The following is an 18,309-nucleotide window of genomic DNA, read 5'->3' as shown; positions in this document are numbered from 1 at the left end:
TCATCATAATCTTCTTCTATTACTCTACAATAGATTAGATGCTGGCCCATCATCATCATCGTCACTGCTACACTTACACACGGGAGTATATATAGTTGGAGGAGCTAAGCAACAATTATCACACCATATAGCTTTAGCCAAATAAATATATTCTTTTTTCTTTGGAAAAATTAGTCTTTGTTGAAAACTACTTTTCTCAATTATATTTTTAATTTGAGAATTAACAATCATGTCGAAAGAAACAATGAACGACAACGATAATGGACTTTTATTAAAGGTTAAAGAAGAGGACGGGATGATCACAATAAATATTAGTTTTTGATATATTTTTATTACTAATAACATTTTTAAGAATTAGTCAAATTCCAAAATAAAAAAAATTAAATATTAATTTATCTGACAAAAATAATTTATTATAAAATAAAATATTTGATATAAAATTTTTATATAAATCCATTTGAGTATTTCTTATAATAATACTAATAATAATAATTTTGGAAATTATGAGTATATATATGAATAATATAAAATATTTTATATAATAATATAATTTCATTATTTTTTAAAAGATCATTCACACAGTAATAATTATTTACTTATATAATTATTACATAATTAAATACTTATATAATATTTTTTGCTTTTTAAAGAGCGTATTTTAACTAGTTTATACTTTACACTTTTAACTTATGAAAATTAAATTTGAATATACTTATATGTATAAAAAATAATTATTTTTGATAACATAACGTTTACATCTAAAATTACTTTACATAATTGTGCAAATAAAAAGAAGAATATAAGGGTCCTGTGACTTGTTGGGTGGTCCTCGATTTGATCGTTCCTTACAGTTTGGTTTGAAGATTGAATCTCTGTGTTTGTTGCAGTGGCAGTAGTGAAGGAAATTCATTGGGAAGGTAAAAGGGTAGCAGTGCACGAATGAGGTGAACCCCTTCTCTCACTCTCTCTGTGCCCCCGCGTGCTCTCTGCTGCTTCAACTCCAAATCTCTATCCTTTCTAGTACTACTCCTCCATCCATGCAAACTCAACTGTTCTGGATTTTCTTCTGAAACTTTCTTTTCTACCATAAATTCCGGGAGAGACTGAAACACACGCATCATCCTAATCCTCATGTTAACTGCTTATTGAAATGGAGGAGGGTAATGGCACTTATAGTATGATGGCTTTTGGCGAGAACATCATGAGTAGTAGTAGTAGTAATAATAGTGGGATTTATCCAATCATCATGATGCCTTTACTCACTACCACTCACAATCAAGTTATTAATCCTCTTCCTAATCTTAATTACTCTAATCCTAATAATGCAGACACAAATAGTTCCTTCCCTCTTCCCATGCTTACTACTCATCAAGAACCAATCCGCAACAACATGCTCCACACCAACAACACTGGGATATGTTACTTTATGGACATACACAACAACCACCATGGAAGCTCTTCTTCTTCTTCCTCTTCATCAGCTCTCAAGGCCAAGATCATGTCTCATCCTCACTATCATCGCCTCTTGGCTGCATACGTCAATTGTCAAAAGGTGAACAATAACCATATATAATGATGATGAGAACAGTTGGATCTTTTTTCTTTTTGTTTCCCTGAGTGGTTAGAGTTGTGCAGGTTGGAGCACCGCCTGAAGTGGTGGCAAGGTTAGAAGAAGCATGTGAATCTGCAGCGGCAATGGCAGCAACTTCTTGCATAGGTGAAGATCCAGCGCTGGATCAGTTCATGGAGGCCTACTGTGAGATGCTTATCAAGTACGAGCAAGAACTCTCCAAACCCTTCAAGGAATCCATGCTTTTCCTTCAGCGCATGGAGTCCCAGTTCAAATCCCTCTCCATTTCTCCTTCCAATAACTTCGGTGATCACCCAACTACTTCCATAACGCTCTTTTCTTTCTTTCCTTTTCTTCAATAACCATATCACTACTTTGTTTCATGAAAAAACTTTAAAATAAAGTACTAGTAGTAGTACTAGTGGTAGATACATATGTATGTGTGCAAGGTAACTCAGTCTTCTCGGTATTAGGGCATTGAATGAAGCTTCTCTCATCTAACTACTCTACTTTAAATTAAATTCGCATAATTTCACCTGTTTCTGGAAAAGCAGAATCCAAGTATTTATTTGTCAGTTTATTAAAATTTCCCCATTTCACATGCTTACCGTGACTATGATGAACCTACTAGGGTTTCTGGAAACTGGTGCTGCCTAGTGTTCATCCCCAGGTGGAGTATTTGTCCTGTTTGGCATAGATTATTGGGGGAAAAAATAACAAAAAAATTAAAATATGAAACTCTATAGTTAGTTCATGGATAAGCATTTGTTTTTTGTTGCATTCCACCAAATTTGAATAGGTATAGCTTCCCATACTTTTATATCATATATATATATGGATGATGATCAACAATGAATTTTCTTCTGAATTGGTCTTTTTAGATTGATAATTTCGTATAGCTTTTTTAAGTTGGCTTGTGTATAAGTGCATTTACTTTACTCTAGTGTGCTTATTATTAACAATTAATTTACTACCTTCTTTATTTGTTTTTAAGAATTTTTCTACATTAGAGTTTTAGAAGTAACTATAGTAGCAGTAAACTAGAAAAATGATTAGGAATTACAATCATTACTCATAGTAAATTTTCAAGTTTTCAATCATAGAGAACTTTAGAAATTAATTCTTCTAGAGAACTTACTACAAAGGATTTCATCATTTTTTTCTATTGACTACAAAATTCTTATTCCACATTATTGTCTCATAATCACTCATTTATATTTTTGTTATTATATTATATCCGTTCTATTTTTTAAGCATTCTGTGGTGATAAATGAATGTGGGAAAAGAATGGCTCTTCCTATCTCAACCAAATCTTACTTTTAAAATTAAGATTTTGGCAATCAAGTACCCCATTAGGACTTATTCTTTCAAGGAAACTTTCTTTTATAATTTAATTATTTAAAAAAATAAAAAAACTTACATTCAATGTATTCGTGTGCAATGTTACATTACTACGGATAGAGTCCATTTTGGCGTTTTTGTATCCGTAGGTGCAGATGCATATTACCATGATTTGCAGATGCATTATCCTTGATATGCTTATTATTGCTATAATTGTTTGTAACAAGATGTAGTGGTACTATTTATTTGCTTGTCTTGTAACTAAAAATGGATAACCACTGTCTTTATCTTCATGTAAATAATGAATATGTCAATTCAATACCACCCCACCATAATGTCAAACTTTGCTGCTAAAGTATCAAAGACTGATGGAAAAACATGTAAAGTTCATCGCATATTGCATATCGCCTTAGCTTGCATATAAACTTAACCTGTTTAAGTGAATCAATGTTCTCAATCTTTCAACTATTGATGGGCCAAATATAGTATCCTTTCCCCCATTGATTGGTTTAAAGTGTAAGGCTAAATGGTTTTGGAGATAAATCCATAGATCAATGGATAGTATATTTTTGTCCTTTGTCCCCCACGTGTGTGACTAGCTAGTTCATCTAAAGTTAACATTATTAATTATGGAATTGGATTATTGGGGGGAATGGATCCTAGCAAATTGTCCTGGTGTGGTTAATTATCAGACTTAAGACTATCCAAGTCTATATTTTAAGGAGTAATAATAAAAAATATTCATCCACTTTTCACCTTAATGGTATTGGTGAAGGAGTTTAATACACCCCTAATAAATATTTAAGGATAATTAGCCATTGAATTATGGTTATGGCTATCAGCTTCTATGATTTCAACAATTGTTGATATTCTTGCTAGAGATATTGCTGATACTGATACGGTTCCTCCAAGAACATACATCCCAAGGTTATTGCTGCATTATGACTTATGCAAGTGACCGACCGATGTAAGGTGAATGAAAACATTGAGTGCTGCTTAGTCTTTGAATAAGCTTATTAATCCGGAGACCTATATTGTATATTTAGACTGTTCCGTCGCAGTTAGTTGCCAATTTGGTCTCGAATGAATGCCTAAGTTCAGTAAGTTGTTAGATAAAGTGTAGCCTAATACATATGGCATATTGCTGAAGATGTCATTCATTGGTGTTAATTGTTTGACATGGTTAGTTATTACAGCTACATATAACATTAATTGAATAATTTGTTGGTTTTCTTGATCAAGGAAATGTGATGTTCTTTGCACATTCTGAGCCCAAATGTTAAAAGGAGTTGCAGATAGATACACTTTTCTTTGACAAAAATATGATTAGTCTTAATCATGCCTTGCTCTTTAATATTCAATCTTATGAGTTCTAGTGCTTAATGCGGCTGATATGAAACAAATCAGCCGGTAATGAAGGTGTTGATAGGAATGGATCATCCGAGGACGATGTTGATTTACAAAACAATGCAATAATTGATCCGCAAGCAGAGGAGCGGGAGCTGAAGGGTCAGCTGTTGCGCAAGTACAGCGGATACCTTGGTAGTCTGAAGCAGGAATTCATGAAGAAGAGGAAAAAAGGGAAGCTCCCTAAAGAAGCAAGGCAACAGCTACTTGAATGGTGGAGCAGACATCACAAATGGCCTTACCCATCTGTATGTGCCTTAAAACTATATCATGATCTTCAATTTTGTGAAATATGTGATAGAAAAATGTGGAGATTTTTGTATGTATGAACAGGAATCACAGAAGGTGGCGCTTGCAGAGTCAACAGGTTTGGATCAGAAACAGATAAACAACTGGTTTATTAATCAAAGGAAACGGCATTGGAAGCCTTCGGAGGATATGCAGTTTGTGGTGATGGATCAAAGCCATCCACATTATTACATTGACAATGTTGTGGCCAATCCCTTTCCCATGGATTTTTCCCACACAATGCTTTGAGAAACAAAAATAAATGCAAAGGCATTCATCACTTCAAACTTAAAAAAGTAGCATATAAATGTAATGTATGTAGAGAGCAACGCACGTCTTAAGTAGTTAGTTATGATGCTATTAAATATATATAACGGAACCTAGGTGTTCAATCATAAACTGTATTTTGTAATTGGACTTGGAGCTTCTGAATTAAAGAAAATGAGAGGACTTGATCCATTCATTAGTCCAAACATAAGCGAAGCCATTTTCGATTATCTCACACGGCAGGCCAAAATATAACGTCAAACTTGGCGATTTGGCCACAACATAAATTTCGGCGGGTAAAATTTTTCCTTCTATCTAAGACCTAGGTTTAAGAAACAGTTCAATGTGGACCCACAAAAAAATAAAAATAAAAAAATTATGTTTACATTATTCTTTTTACATTTTTTATGGTGTAAATTTTTGGTAATCACTTTTAATATCAACAAAAGAAAAGCATACAAAAGGCATATATATATAACCTTAAAGAAAATTTCGAAGATTTGAATGTTGTTTTATATATATAATAATTTATGGACTAATTATAAATTTTTAAATAAAATTTAAATTTGCAAATAACAAAAAAAGTTTGAAAACCAAATTTATTGAACCAAAATTAGTTAAAACTTTCTATTTTTAACTTTATTTAATGAGATGAGCAAAGTTTAATTATTATCCTTTCACGTAGGGTGTATGCAGATCGGATATGGTTGAAAATTCGATTTGATCTGCACAATTTCTATCTGATCGGATATGATATGATATTCGCATTTTTTAGTGTTGGATCCGATCTTATCCGTATATTTGCGGATCGGATATCGGGTATATCTACATAATTAAACCTTCTCTTTTTAATTATATTTCTATGTAAAAAATTCAATAAAAATGTTTCTTTCACACTTTTAAAACCTATTTATTCCAAAAATATTTTTAATCAAACTTTTTTAAATAACAAAAATAAAATAATACAATATATGAGATAAAAACTACTAACTAAAACATACAAACAAATAAATATAATACTAAATATATATATATATATATATTTTAATTATTATTGTGTGGATCTACAGATCAGATACGTGGATGCAGAGCAGATATCCGCGATTCAATCCTTAAAGGGTGCAGATCAAATCCTATCTGATCTTATCATTCTGCGGATTCGATCATACCCGCAATTTTTTGATCGGATGTGAATATTTACGGTAAATCTGTGAATACGATCCGATCTATAAACATCCCTACTTTTACGTGCCTTATCGTTTTTGCTGTAATATTTATTATATATAAAAACATTGATTTATATATTAAATACAAAAATGTTATTTGTCTTTTAAAATTCAACTTTTAGTCAGTTTTATAGAATTATAAACGCATGTAGTAAACCAACTTGGGTTGGTTGAATGTCACTCGTCCGCTTAAACAAGTGTTGCAAACCCTTAAATGGAGTTCCGATCAATGACAAATTAGTTCTTGTCCTTATCCTGTCGGGTTGGAAATACTGTGGGCAACAAAAAAATGCATATAGTAATAATGAGGGAGAAATTTTTAAAATTCGATTCACATTAAATTTGGAATTAACTTTTAGTATAATTAAATGAAAAAAGATAATTAAAAAAAGATTATTGTGACAATTAAATTAAAAGAGTGATTCACATTCTCTTATAAACACAAATGTTATTAATCATATATCTTTATTTATTCTGTATAATATTTTGGCTAAGTAGTATTACACTATTGCTCCACAAAAGATATCTTTTATTGTAAGCAAACGCACATTTTTCCAATATCAATTCATCGATTTACTTTATGAATAAATAATAAAATAAATAATTAATATTTAAAATTATTAAAAAAATTATAAAAATTAAAAATTATGAGACATATATCTTTTAAAACAAATTCTAAATATATCTTATCCTAAAAAAATTAGGTTAAAAATAAACTTTTAGTTCTTAATATTTTCGTTTTGAAAAGCTTCTTTATCTATTTCTTATGAAAAATTCTATAGTGTCTTAAAAATTAGTGTCTAACTTGCTTAAAAAGTGAGAGAAAAAAAAGTATAGATTCCACTTTTTGTATTTATATCATATAATGTAAAAATGAAACATGGTAGACACCATAACACCGTACCATTCCTTATATATACTCTTAATATTATTCTTTGATTATATGGCCATGAATGAACCATCTATGATCATAATGTTTTCAGAAATTTTCCTAGTTGTATTCATGTAAGAATGACAAATTAAATCCAAATCCAAGAAATAATTTCCATTTTTCCACTAGAAAAAAAGGAGGAAAACTAAACATAAGAACCCTTTACGTCACCATATTAGGCCCAAAAACATAAACTCTTCCTAATTGGACCGACCAAGTAACAGAATGTTCTACGGGTTTTATATTGCTTGTTTGCGAGGGGAGGATTCATCTTCGCGTGAGATGCCATGCATTTTTTATTAATAGACTCATGCAATTGCTTGGTAAAGCTAGCACTAAGAAATGATATAAATTACCTTAAAATATGCTAAATTTTAGAATTCGTTCACGTTATGAGTGAGGCTATTTTATCTCCTTGCTTTGCATCTCTATATATAAGAATCGTTATTACCATCAACTCTTCAACAAATCTTTCTTTTTTTTTTTCTTCGCCTCAACAATGGCTAAAGGGAATAGTGTTACCTCCATGGTTTTACCATCATCACTAACACTGTTACTGATGATGAGTATCTTCATTTCAATCTTTGTGATTTCCATTACTTGTTTTCATGATGATGAAGAGAGACACATATACTTGGTTCTATTGGAAGGAGATGGGATTGCTTTCCAAAAAGGTTCTCATAGTCAAGATTCAACAACAATTGATCCCAACAGGTTAATTAGTTCATAGTAGAGACTTTGGTTTGATTAATTTACTCTCTGTTCATAGTCCGATTTATTATAATGTCTCATTTATACAGCAGAAATCATGTTCATTTGCAAATAATTTTTCTTCTAAAATCTTCTGTCAAGTTATTTCAGATCATTGATTCATCATCATGACACCGAAATGAGAAACTTCTACTCTTCTAAATTCGTATTCACTAACAAATTAAGTATATATAAGGTGAAAATTCAGATGAAGTTGACTTCACGTCAAATTGATTTTTTTCGGTTATTTCTAAGAAATTTCTCACATGTTTCTGATGACAATGTTAATTAATTATAACAAAGGAAAATGAATTCTATTTAGCATTACTTGTTGCAATATATCTGAATCTTTTAATTTTCTCTAATTAAAGCATATTTGTATTTCGGTGATGCTAACCATTACTTGTTCAACTAGCATTTATTATTCTCTCTACATTTTATCATAAAAGAAAAATCACTTAATTTGATATCTTAATCTCTTAATTTTCATTAATTAAAGCATATTTGCATTTTTATTATTCTTTCTGACTTTATTTATATAATAAAAAACTATATTTAGCATTTACTTACTTCGATATCTTACGGATATCTTAACTTTCTTAAACTAAATCATATTTGTATTTTATTATTCTTTCTAATTTTCTTATCATAAAAAAATCTCTAATCGTAAATTACTTGAATCACAAAATACATTAATAACATTTAGTTGTTATGAACATTAATTTCCATTGACCTGACAGTATAGTCAGTATTAATTACCAAAGAAATCAATAATCAATCTTATTTAAAGTTTAAAAAATACTATACGCACAATAAACTGTCACTAAATTATTAGGCACTATATATTTACATACATAAATATATATAGTTTAATTAATTTATATATATTTTATATTAATATCTGATTTAATATACACCTAAAATGATTTAAAGATTTGTTATTATCAGGGTTTTATCTCATAAGTGTCATATTTAGAAATTGCAAAAGCAATTTTTCAAAAACGATAAGGAAAATTAAAATAGATAAGATTCGTGCTTTTATACAAAAGTATTACATAAAAAATTATTTTAACAATTACATGAATTATTAATTTCATAAAATGTTAATAACTGATCGACTTGACTTAGTTTGTAAAGTTTTTTAATTTGAAGAAGTAACATTTTTTTTTGATAAATTAAAAAATAAAAATACTATTTATACACTAAAATTATTTTTAAATGAATTTATTAAATATAAATACTAAATTAAAAAAAATTATTTATCAAACAATGAAGAGTATTAGATTTTAAACTCATTTAACATATTTTTGGAGTGTAAAAATAACTATTTACTCTTTATTTTTAGAAAAATGTTAGAGGCCAGTAAAATTTATTATTTTTAGTTAATAATATTTAAAATATATTAGTAAATTATGAAATAAAAAAAATTAGATAAAAATATGTAAAAAAGAAGGCTAACTTTTTTTGTTAGGAAAGTAAAAGTAGTAATATACCTTAACATTGTAATTTTTGGTGTTTTTTAAAATTATTAAAAGTATACAAATTGGAGGGTCCGATTTCTATACCCTAAATTTTTTAATTTTTTTTAACACAAATTGGACGGTCTAATTTGTGTACCTTTCATAAATCGGATAGTCCGATTTCTGTACATCTACAAATCGGACAGCTCTAGAAATCAAATGGTTTGATTTCTGTACCTCAAATAAATCGGACGGTTTGATTTTTACTTTTCTAATAAAACTGTACTACATTTATGAATAACAACCCAACAATCCACGTTTTAAAAAAATAACAAAAGTTCGAAAAAAGAAAGTGTTGTCTTACTTTTATTGATAAAATAGTTTGCGCGAGGAAACGGAAGCAAAACACGATGAAATTCTACAAAGCGCTCTGGAAGATGGAAGCTACAAGAAGCTCCACAGCTTCAAACACATGTTCAATGGGTTTTCCGTGCACACGAGCCGATCCCAGGCCACGAGGCTGAGAAACTTGGCCGGAGTGAAGCTTGTACAGAGAGACAACGGAGCCAAGCTTATGACAACCCACACTCCCCAGTTTCTAAGCTTACCCACTGGTATTTGGACGCAGCTTGGAGGACCCGCACACGCCGGCGACGGCGTTGTCATTGGTTTTGTTGACAGCGGCATCAACCCCACCCACCCTAGCTTCGCTTACGATCCCAACTTGCACCCTTTCACCTCTAACCTCTCTTCTTTCTCTTCCGCTGAGTGTCAGTTCGGTCCCTTCTTCCCTGCTTCTTCTTGCAATGGCAAGATTGTGTCTGCCAAGTTCTTCTCTGCTGGTGCCCAAGCTGCGGTGAACCTTAATGCTTCTGTCGACATCCTTTCACCCTTTGATGCTGAAGGACATGGCAGGTAATCCATTCTGCTACTCACCTCAACTTATCTTCTAAGATGTATGATTGTTACTTTTGATGATTTCAGTCATGTTGCCTCTATTGCTGCTGGAAATGGTGGTGTTCCCGTTGTTGTGAACGGCGTCTTCTATGGGAAAGCTAGCGGTATGGCACCTCGTGCAAGGTCAGGTATTTTTTAAGGCACCTACTCAAATGAAGATGTTAAAAACATCTTCTTATAAAAAGTCTTGTGTTAAAAATGTGATTTGTTTGTTTAGCCACATTTTGAAAAAAGATAACACTTTTATAGCATATCAAATCAAACCCTACAATTTATTATCTAATGATAAAAAAGATGTATATTTACATGAAGACAATTGTAAAATCTTCACGATAGTATCCACCATTTTTTAATATCGGTTCCTTGCCTTGAGTATGACATATTTCAGATAGATATTTTTACTGGTTTTGCTATATTATGTAAAGTTTATTACTTTTTTGTTTTGTTTTTGTTGCATTGCAGGATTGCGGTTTATAAGGCTGCATATCCAAGCGGGTCAACTCTTGCAGATGTTGTTGCAGCTATGGATCAAGTAATTTTTGCACATACATTGTCAAATAATTAATCTTTGAATACCTAATTGTTTGATTGATTTATATAAATATATATATACATATGCAGGCTGTGAGTGATAGGGTGGATATATTAACAGTGTCTGTGGGACCAGATGAACCACCACCAGATGGCACATTAACCTTCTTAAACATGTTTGAGGTTGCCATGTTATTTGCAAGGAAAGCAGGAGTTTTTGTGGTCCAAGCTGCAGGGAACAAGGGTCCATATCCTTCAACTGTGGTCTCTTTTAGTCCCTGGGCCATGGGGGTTGGCGCTTCCACCACTGACAGAACCTACCCTGCTCATCTTCTTCTTGGGAATGGCCAAGTTCTAGATGGTGCTAGCCTATCAGGTAATGCCGCTTAGGTTCCCAAACGCAATGTTCCAAGAGCATAATGCTCCTTTTGTTTGAGCTTCTTTATTTAATTACCTATTCAGGGCCAGGTTTTGGAAATGGAAAAGTTTTACAAAAGCTGGTGTTAGCCAAGGATGCATTGAAAAAAAATGGAACATTCCAACACACTCCGGAATATATAGAAGAGTGCCAGCATCCAGAAGCTTTCGATCCAAACTTGGTGTTTGCAAGGATAGTTATCTGTACCTGCTCATATGGATTCTATACTGGAACCTCCTCTTTTGCTGCCATTGTTGATACAGCAAGGACTCTAGGATTCTCAGGTTTTATCTATGTTGCAAATCCAAGATATGGTAGTTACAAACCGCAGGCATATCCTTTTGCTCTTCCTTCCATATTGATCTCTCGTGTAGATGATGCCAAGGTATAAAAAAGAACTAATTAGTCATCATTTTTTGTATTCTAACCGAAACAAGGCTTCCATTAACTGAATAAACGGTTGCTCCTAAATGTAGGTTATATCACAATATTATGAAGAACATACCAAGAGGGATGAGAGAGGAAATTTCATAGAATCTGATGCCATGGCAGCTATAGGGGAAGGAAGAGTAGCCTCTTTCACGGAGCGATCGCCGGTTGTTAGTTTATTTTCTTCAAGGGGTCCGGATATCAGTAACAATAGAAAAAGTCTTGCTGATGTACTTAAACCTGATGTTCTTGCTCCAGGGGACCAAATATGGGCAGCTTATAGCCCCATGAGTGTCTCGAATCCCATGCTGAGAGGTACACATCGATATCATAGCGTCGTCTGATCTATTTAGCCAACTCTATTCAATCACAAATCTTAGTTGCTGTTGTAACTCTTCTGTTATAACACATATAGGGCATGAATTTGCAATATTATCCGGTACCAGCATGGCCACACCTCATGTAGCCGGAATCGCAGCACTAATCAAGCAATATAATCCATCATGGACTCCATCTATGATAGCATCTGCAATAACCACAACCAGCACAAAGTTTGATAATCTTGGAGAGAATATAATGGCAGAAAGCTATCCCATAGGCACCTTGCATTCCTCCACTCCCTTTGAATGTGGGGCAGGCATTGTCAACCCTAACCGTGCCAATGATCCAGGCTTGGTTCTGCCATCAGGTATATGTACTAGTAAAGTAGAAGAGCCACACACTTAGAATTGAATGCTTGATCAGCTTGGTTCTTTTACCTGCTCACAACATGAATAATGTTTACTCTTCTTAAAACAGAGTTTGCAGACTATGTCAGCTTCTTATGCTCTTTGCCCGGCATTGGCCAGGATACAATACTTGCAACCATAGGGGTACCTTGCAACCAATCATTTTCCGATCCATATGATCTAAACCTTCCTTCAGTAACAATATCTTCACTGAGAGGTTCAGCTTCTATGCGAAGAACTTTCATCAATGTGGGGAACAAAACGGAGACATATTTGGCCACTGTTATGCCTCCATTTGGAACTACTGTCGATCTGTCTCCAACTTGGTTTACCATAAGTCCGCAAGGAACACAAGATCTGAATATTCGACTCAATGTTTACGCAACCATGAAAAATTTCAGCTTTGGTGAAATTGTTTTGACAGGAAATTTGAATCACATTGTAAGAATAACGTTGTCAGTTTTACCTTCTTTAATATATTGAAAATCACACTACCTAGCAAAACAGCCACCTTTTGTTATGCAACTGGGTTTTAGTCAGTTTAACTCTGACATGGTCGCATAAAAGTGGGGAATGCTAGGGGTCAACAATTATGAGAAGTTGGCTGGTGTTGGTTACCATGCAAGACAAATGTAAGAGAAAAAAGATATTGGTCACCTAATATTTTTCCATAATAATTACATGCAAAAATACTTAAATGTATAGAATAACTCCTAATTTGTTCTTTAGACTCTAAGCCCGAGCCTGCAAGATTCAAAGGAGTTCGGTTGTATTAGTTCCAAGATAACCTTAAGTGACAGGATAACCCAGCCCAAACTATTGTTAAATATTCGGCTTTTAGCAACAAAATCTATGGAGCAAAAAGAGCTTGAAAGAATCGTATATGACAATGGTTACTATTTGTCAGAGATCAATCCCATGCTAAGTTATGGTACAGTGTAGCTATAACATGGAGCAGCCTAACCAAATTAGTAAAGAAAAATAACTAACTAGTAGAATAAATGAAAAAGAATGTATAAAATTGCAATGGGCAATTAAACCAAGCTAAAACAAATGAATCAATCTGTACTGCACATACATTCTTTACACCTAGGATATCTGTAAACACTTCTAGCCTTGGGCCTTGTCTGTACATGCTTAGTTTGTCTAATTGCTTTCCTCACTCTCTGTTCAAACACTCGCCATTCTATGGTAGAGTTCTTCATGAATATACTAGCAAGCCTGCGCTTATTAGGACGTATTGTTGGCATTCTTCCTCCTCCATAATATATTCGATACCCGGACACCAAAGATGACAACTGACTACCCGAATCGGTCATGGCAAATGCATCAGAAGCAGTGCATCCTATGAAGTCCAGTGCTGCTAACTACAATAGATATCGTTTCTTGTTATTCGTCAGTAGAGTAACAGTAAAGCCAAAAAGACCCAATGTTCCTCTTATGATGTTGTGTTTTCATATCCACATGCACATGCACGCACGCACACATTGCTATGCAGGCTCAAATGATGCTAAGGATCAAATAGCATAAAAACACAAATTGAACAATGTCAACCGATACTCACCTGAGATGAATAATTTGCAAAGGGTTCAAGTTCGGCAGCAGAAAGCAAGTTCTCCTTAGTGACTAATTTAGGGTACAAGCTGGTCAAAGCAACCAACCGTGAGCGACCTCCATATAAATTAGATCCAGCTACAAATACATGTGTCTTGCGGTTGAAACCAAGACCAGCAAGCATAAGGACTGCTTCTTCCGGTGTCAAAGGACATAGGCCTTCGGCCCTGAGCTCTGAGGGAGAAGGCAATCTGCATAGAATATTCAAATTATTGAGGTCAAACAAGTTCCAAGAGCAAGGCTTTTTCTTTATCAAAAATAAAATTTCTGTCTGGGGGGAGAATTTCACATGATTAAGATTATAGTAACACATACTTTGTAGTCCTCTTCAACTGTGCCAATGCAGGGAAATGAATTTCACGATATGCATCCAATTCTTTCCTCTCTTCTTCACCTCCCCCAAATTCACATAAAGAATGGGAAACCATGTCAATTTCAAATCTGAGATGTATAGCTAGGTATTTTGATGCTTTCTTGACATTATTTCCATTTTCCTCAACTGAATCTGCAAATGGACCAAGAAGATAACGGTCCAATGGTCCAATAAGACCTTCATGTTTGCGTAATCTTTTAAGAAGCAAAGCACCAGTTTCTTGTATTCTGGGAACAAATTGCAGCGCATGAAAGTTACATCTGCAACGAAGTCTCTATATGAATTTCCCCGATTAGGAATAGCACACTAGGGCTTGAAATTCAAGAAAGACAATAATAGAGGCATATCTGCCAGAACCTGGCGAATTGATTGTAATATCTAAGCATCAAATGACATTTACCTGAAGTTCAAATGGTATTGGGTCAAATGCAAGGCGATTCCCAAATCCAACAAAGTGAACTACTTGATTTTTAAGTATAATAGGTAGGATGTTTTTCAAGTAAAAGCTAGGCTTTGCCTCCTTTACCATGTCAACATCTGTCACCTGAAAAAGCATTCCCACAATTAAGAACATACAGAACCAATATATTTGAGTGTACTTATATTCTTATAGTCTCCTGAAGTAGGAAAGTTACTTACAACACTACCAATTGCCTCCAAGTCCAAAGACTGCAGTTCCTTGGGAAGTTCACGCACTATCCGAATATCAGGAGTCAAGTAGTTAATAAAAAGCTCCTCTTGATAGATATCGCTGAATTGACTATGAAATTATGAAATAAGAGATCATAAGTTACACTTACAAATTCGAAACGTCATAAGAGAATACCCATGGACAGCAAATGTGAATATAAAACTAAAGTAGAATAAATGCTAAAACTAGAAATTTTACCATGGTAGTTTCCCTTCCAAAAATATGGGATAAAAAAGGCAGTAGTTACTGAATTGCTAACCCATATGCCTAACCATCTAACCTATCCCCCTGAATTTTTCATATAACTTGTAGCTATGTATTAGAATCACAGGTTTTATTCAGCTACAACAATCATAAAAAATTCACTTTCATATGATAACATCCCAGTAATCATCAGAGTTTGTACTAAGCATTTGGTCTAGCAACTAAATATTTCGAGAGAAATTAGGGGCTTGTTTGGTTTGCATTTCCAGTGTATTATGTTTTTAGTATTTTTGTGGGGAAAAAGAAGATTCACTGTGAAAACAATAAAATCTTTTTTTTTTCTTCATAAAATCCTAAAAGAATACTGAAAATGGAAATGAAAATGAAACACAAACCAAACATGCCCTATATTGTGTTAGTCAAACTATGAAGAGGATGAGGAAGGAAAAAGATAGACAGAACATCACCTCACATCTCTCCATACACTACTGTACATAAATTTGGGAATGACCAAAGTTGAATTTAGTAATCGTGCCACAACAACAGCATTGCAAACCTGTGGCGAACCAAATTGATCATTTATGCTGAGTTAATCCGTTAAAAAGGAAAAACACTTTCAAATCAAACAAAACCCAAATTCAAGGATGCAGTAAGCATAAAAACATAGCAGTCTAACAAAGAATACTTACAGCAACCCGCTGTTGATTGATCCCACCATTTGCAGTAACCAAAATGTATCCATTCTTTCCTTCTGGGAGAGTACATTAAAGGATAGCAGAGTGTGAGTTCATGACACAAGGAAATCTTGTTTGTACTCACTTTCCGACATACAAAGTGCTGCAGTTCTAAGTTCTAGCACACATACCATTAGGTTCCCAATTACGCAGATAAGAACAAGGTCTCCAATTAGATGCAGGAGCCAAAGGTTCCTGCCACAAATCCTTTGGTTCTCGTTTATCCTGTCCAATATGAAAACTAAATCAGAAATACTTACACAAACATGCACCAGAGAGAAATCCAAAACAATTAGAAATCATTCTATAAACTCTATGGCTTTACCTCTGCCAAGGCATGGGCAGCCAAAGCCAGCATCCTTTGATATCCCTTGTGTGGTTTTTTCCCTTTACCCTGTAAGCATCAGGAAAAAATAATGACCAACACTAAGAAACACAACAAAATCATCCAGCAGCCATGAAATTAAGTTATACTAATATCCCAACTATTCTATATATAGCATATAAAATTAGAGCCACATGTTTACCTACCAACTATCAATGCCTATATACTATATTAACGGTGAGTACAATATGAGGATAACAATATACTATTTATGAATGGAAGAAACAAAGCACCTGAACCGAAACTGAAAGGGAAACAGAGGAACGGATGGATAACTTGGCAGCAGATTTAGAAACAGGAGGATTTGGTGCGTCATGTTGAAGCCTTGCGAGCATAATCCAGTTCACAAGGAATAAGGAACCTAGCAAAGCAACAAGTGCCATAACTACTTTGAGGCGTTTCCGTCGGTACCATGGAAATTGGGATCTGCTTCTGCGGGAGCTGAAGGGGTGACTGGGGCCCACCCTCGACGAGTGAACTGGCGACGATTGGCGGCTCCGGGGGGTAGGGGGGGATGAGGAGGAATAAATACCGTTGAAGGAGGCGGAACGGGTGGCGATGGGTCCGCACCGATCTGGAACTGGAAGGCCGTCGGATGCGGACACCATGATTCGGGTTCGGTTCAGATCAGATCCGTAAGTGTGGAGACAAAAAAAATCTGAATGAATTGTTTCGAAGGAAGAAAGTAGGATTGAATAGTAACGGTGATAACAGCCGTGGCGCCAAGTTGGGGTTCTTATGTTAAAGTAAAATGAATGAGCTAAGAGCGTAGAATTTCTACTTGGTTTCGTGAAATTGAATTATTTTTCTTCTTAATCCTGGGGTCTGATTCTCCATTGACACATGACACCATTTTTAGATTGCAATTTTTTAATATAATTAATTGATATTTTTCATCCACGTTATTTTTTGTGGAGTTTAATTTTGATATATGGCCAAAATATATAATTATATTTATTTTTTATATAATTATTTATTTTTTGCTAGTTTATATTATGTTATTATTGTTTAATTATAAACTAATATACTAAAAAATAAGAAGAAGAAGAAGCAAAGAAGGATGTTGCTTATTCGTCAAAAGTTTGGCATTGATCAGTTAAAGAAGCAGTTTAGTATCACTATAGCTTTGGTAAGACCAATCCACTTAGCAATAGGGGATATTAACCAAACTGATAATTCAAGCACTTTTGTCAGCTATTAGTTCCTGAATTTGCAACTAATAGTTATAGTTTCAAAAGAAAATGTTCAAGCGACATGGAGTAGAAACAGCTAGATCTCTACTAAAGAGGGAATGGAACACCGCCTAATGCCAATGTAAATAGTGATTAGATGATATCTTGGCGAATGAGAATCAGGAGCCAGATGTTAGTACTTGGGTCCATTCTTTTTTTTTTTTTTTTTATTATTATTATTATTATTATTATTATTATTATTATTATTATTATTATGTTTTTTTGTCTCAATTATTTTATGTTGTTACTCAGAGGTGTAAGACATTAGGTCCATTCTACTTAATTATTTTTTGTCTCAATTATTTGATGATGGGTGTCATAGGCAGAGGCCGGAGAACAAGTGCTGCTACACTCACACTCGCACTGGCAATTAACATGCTGGAGAATTGAGCCCGTTCTCTTATTGGAACACTAGTCATTTTCTTTTCCGTGAGCATTAACCAGACAAGGTTTCAGACTCTCTGGTAGACAAAAAGTTTCAAAGGTGATAAGATAACTTTTTTATTCAATAGGACACCCAAAAGTGTTACTACTAGAAAAAGAAATCTTAATTGCACCACTGAAGACATATTTATATTAATTAGGCCACCAAAAACAACCCCAGGAGGAAAAAAATATCTTAAAACGCATGAGATGTATCATTTGGTACAGTACAAATGGCAAATGGGGGTGCGTGTCATATGTCGACTCAACTTATCTTAGACCTAAATTAAGTAGCAACGACATTTTTTTTTGGGTATATTGTTGTTTGATTTCTTTAATCTCGGATTTGA

The 18,309-nt window shown here is 33.7% G+C and overlaps 3 protein-coding genes across 5 annotated transcripts; 2 read left to right on the top strand and 1 right to left on the bottom strand.

Moving 5' to 3' along the window:
* Window positions 1–787: 787 nt before the first annotated feature.
* LOC112706016 (homeobox protein SBH1) lies at window positions 788–5,084 on the top strand. Of its 3 annotated transcripts, none has more exons than XM_025757098.3 (5): window positions 788–1,160; window positions 1,329–1,552; window positions 1,636–1,876; window positions 4,319–4,566; window positions 4,652–5,084. In XM_025757098.3, the coding sequence occupies exons 1-5, from the start codon at window positions 1,151–1,153 to the stop codon at window positions 4,853–4,855; spliced, it is 927 nt and encodes a 308-aa protein (XP_025612883.1). In that variant the 5' UTR covers window positions 788–1,150; the 3' UTR covers window positions 4,856–5,084. The 3 variants fall into 3 exon arrangements, with proteins under 3 accessions (XP_025612883.1, XP_025612892.1, XP_025612875.1); XM_025757107.3 differs by having other exon boundaries at window positions 789–944; XM_025757090.3 differs by having other exon boundaries at window positions 789–1,552.
* Window positions 5,085–7,507: 2,423 nt separating this feature from the next.
* LOC112705994 (subtilisin-like protease SBT2.4) lies at window positions 7,508–12,803 on the top strand. The gene is made up of 9 exons (XM_025757060.3): window positions 7,508–7,744; window positions 9,622–10,155; window positions 10,225–10,320; window positions 10,660–10,729; window positions 10,819–11,104; window positions 11,191–11,531; window positions 11,623–11,890; window positions 11,991–12,263; window positions 12,374–12,803. The coding sequence occupies exons 1-9, from the start codon at window positions 7,530–7,532 to the stop codon at window positions 12,784–12,786; spliced, it is 2,496 nt and encodes an 831-aa protein (XP_025612845.1). The 5' UTR covers window positions 7,508–7,529; the 3' UTR covers window positions 12,787–12,803.
* A 368-nt stretch (window positions 12,804–13,171) lies between these two features.
* Window positions 13,172–17,377, bottom strand: LOC112706004 (O-fucosyltransferase 15). The gene is made up of 10 exons (XM_025757072.3): window positions 16,538–17,377; window positions 16,245–16,313; window positions 16,051–16,144; window positions 15,875–15,936; window positions 15,653–15,741; window positions 14,930–15,050; window positions 14,691–14,834; window positions 14,233–14,564; window positions 13,868–14,108; window positions 13,172–13,670 (listed from the first exon to the last, which is right to left on the bottom strand). The coding sequence occupies exons 1-10, from the start codon at window positions 16,910–16,912 to the stop codon at window positions 13,362–13,364; spliced, it is 1,836 nt and encodes a 611-aa protein (XP_025612857.1). The 5' UTR covers window positions 16,913–17,377; the 3' UTR covers window positions 13,172–13,361.
* Window positions 17,378–18,309: the final 932 nt, after the last annotated feature.

This window comes from Arachis hypogaea, chromosome 1, assembly GCF_003086295.3.
Source record: "Arachis hypogaea cultivar Tifrunner chromosome 1, arahy.Tifrunner.gnm2.J5K5, whole genome shotgun sequence".
Lineage (NCBI taxonomy): Eukaryota > Viridiplantae > Streptophyta > Magnoliopsida > Fabales > Fabaceae > Arachis > Arachis hypogaea.
Note: the sequence above shows the minus strand (reverse complement) of the source record. Positions and strands in the feature narration are given on the sequence as shown.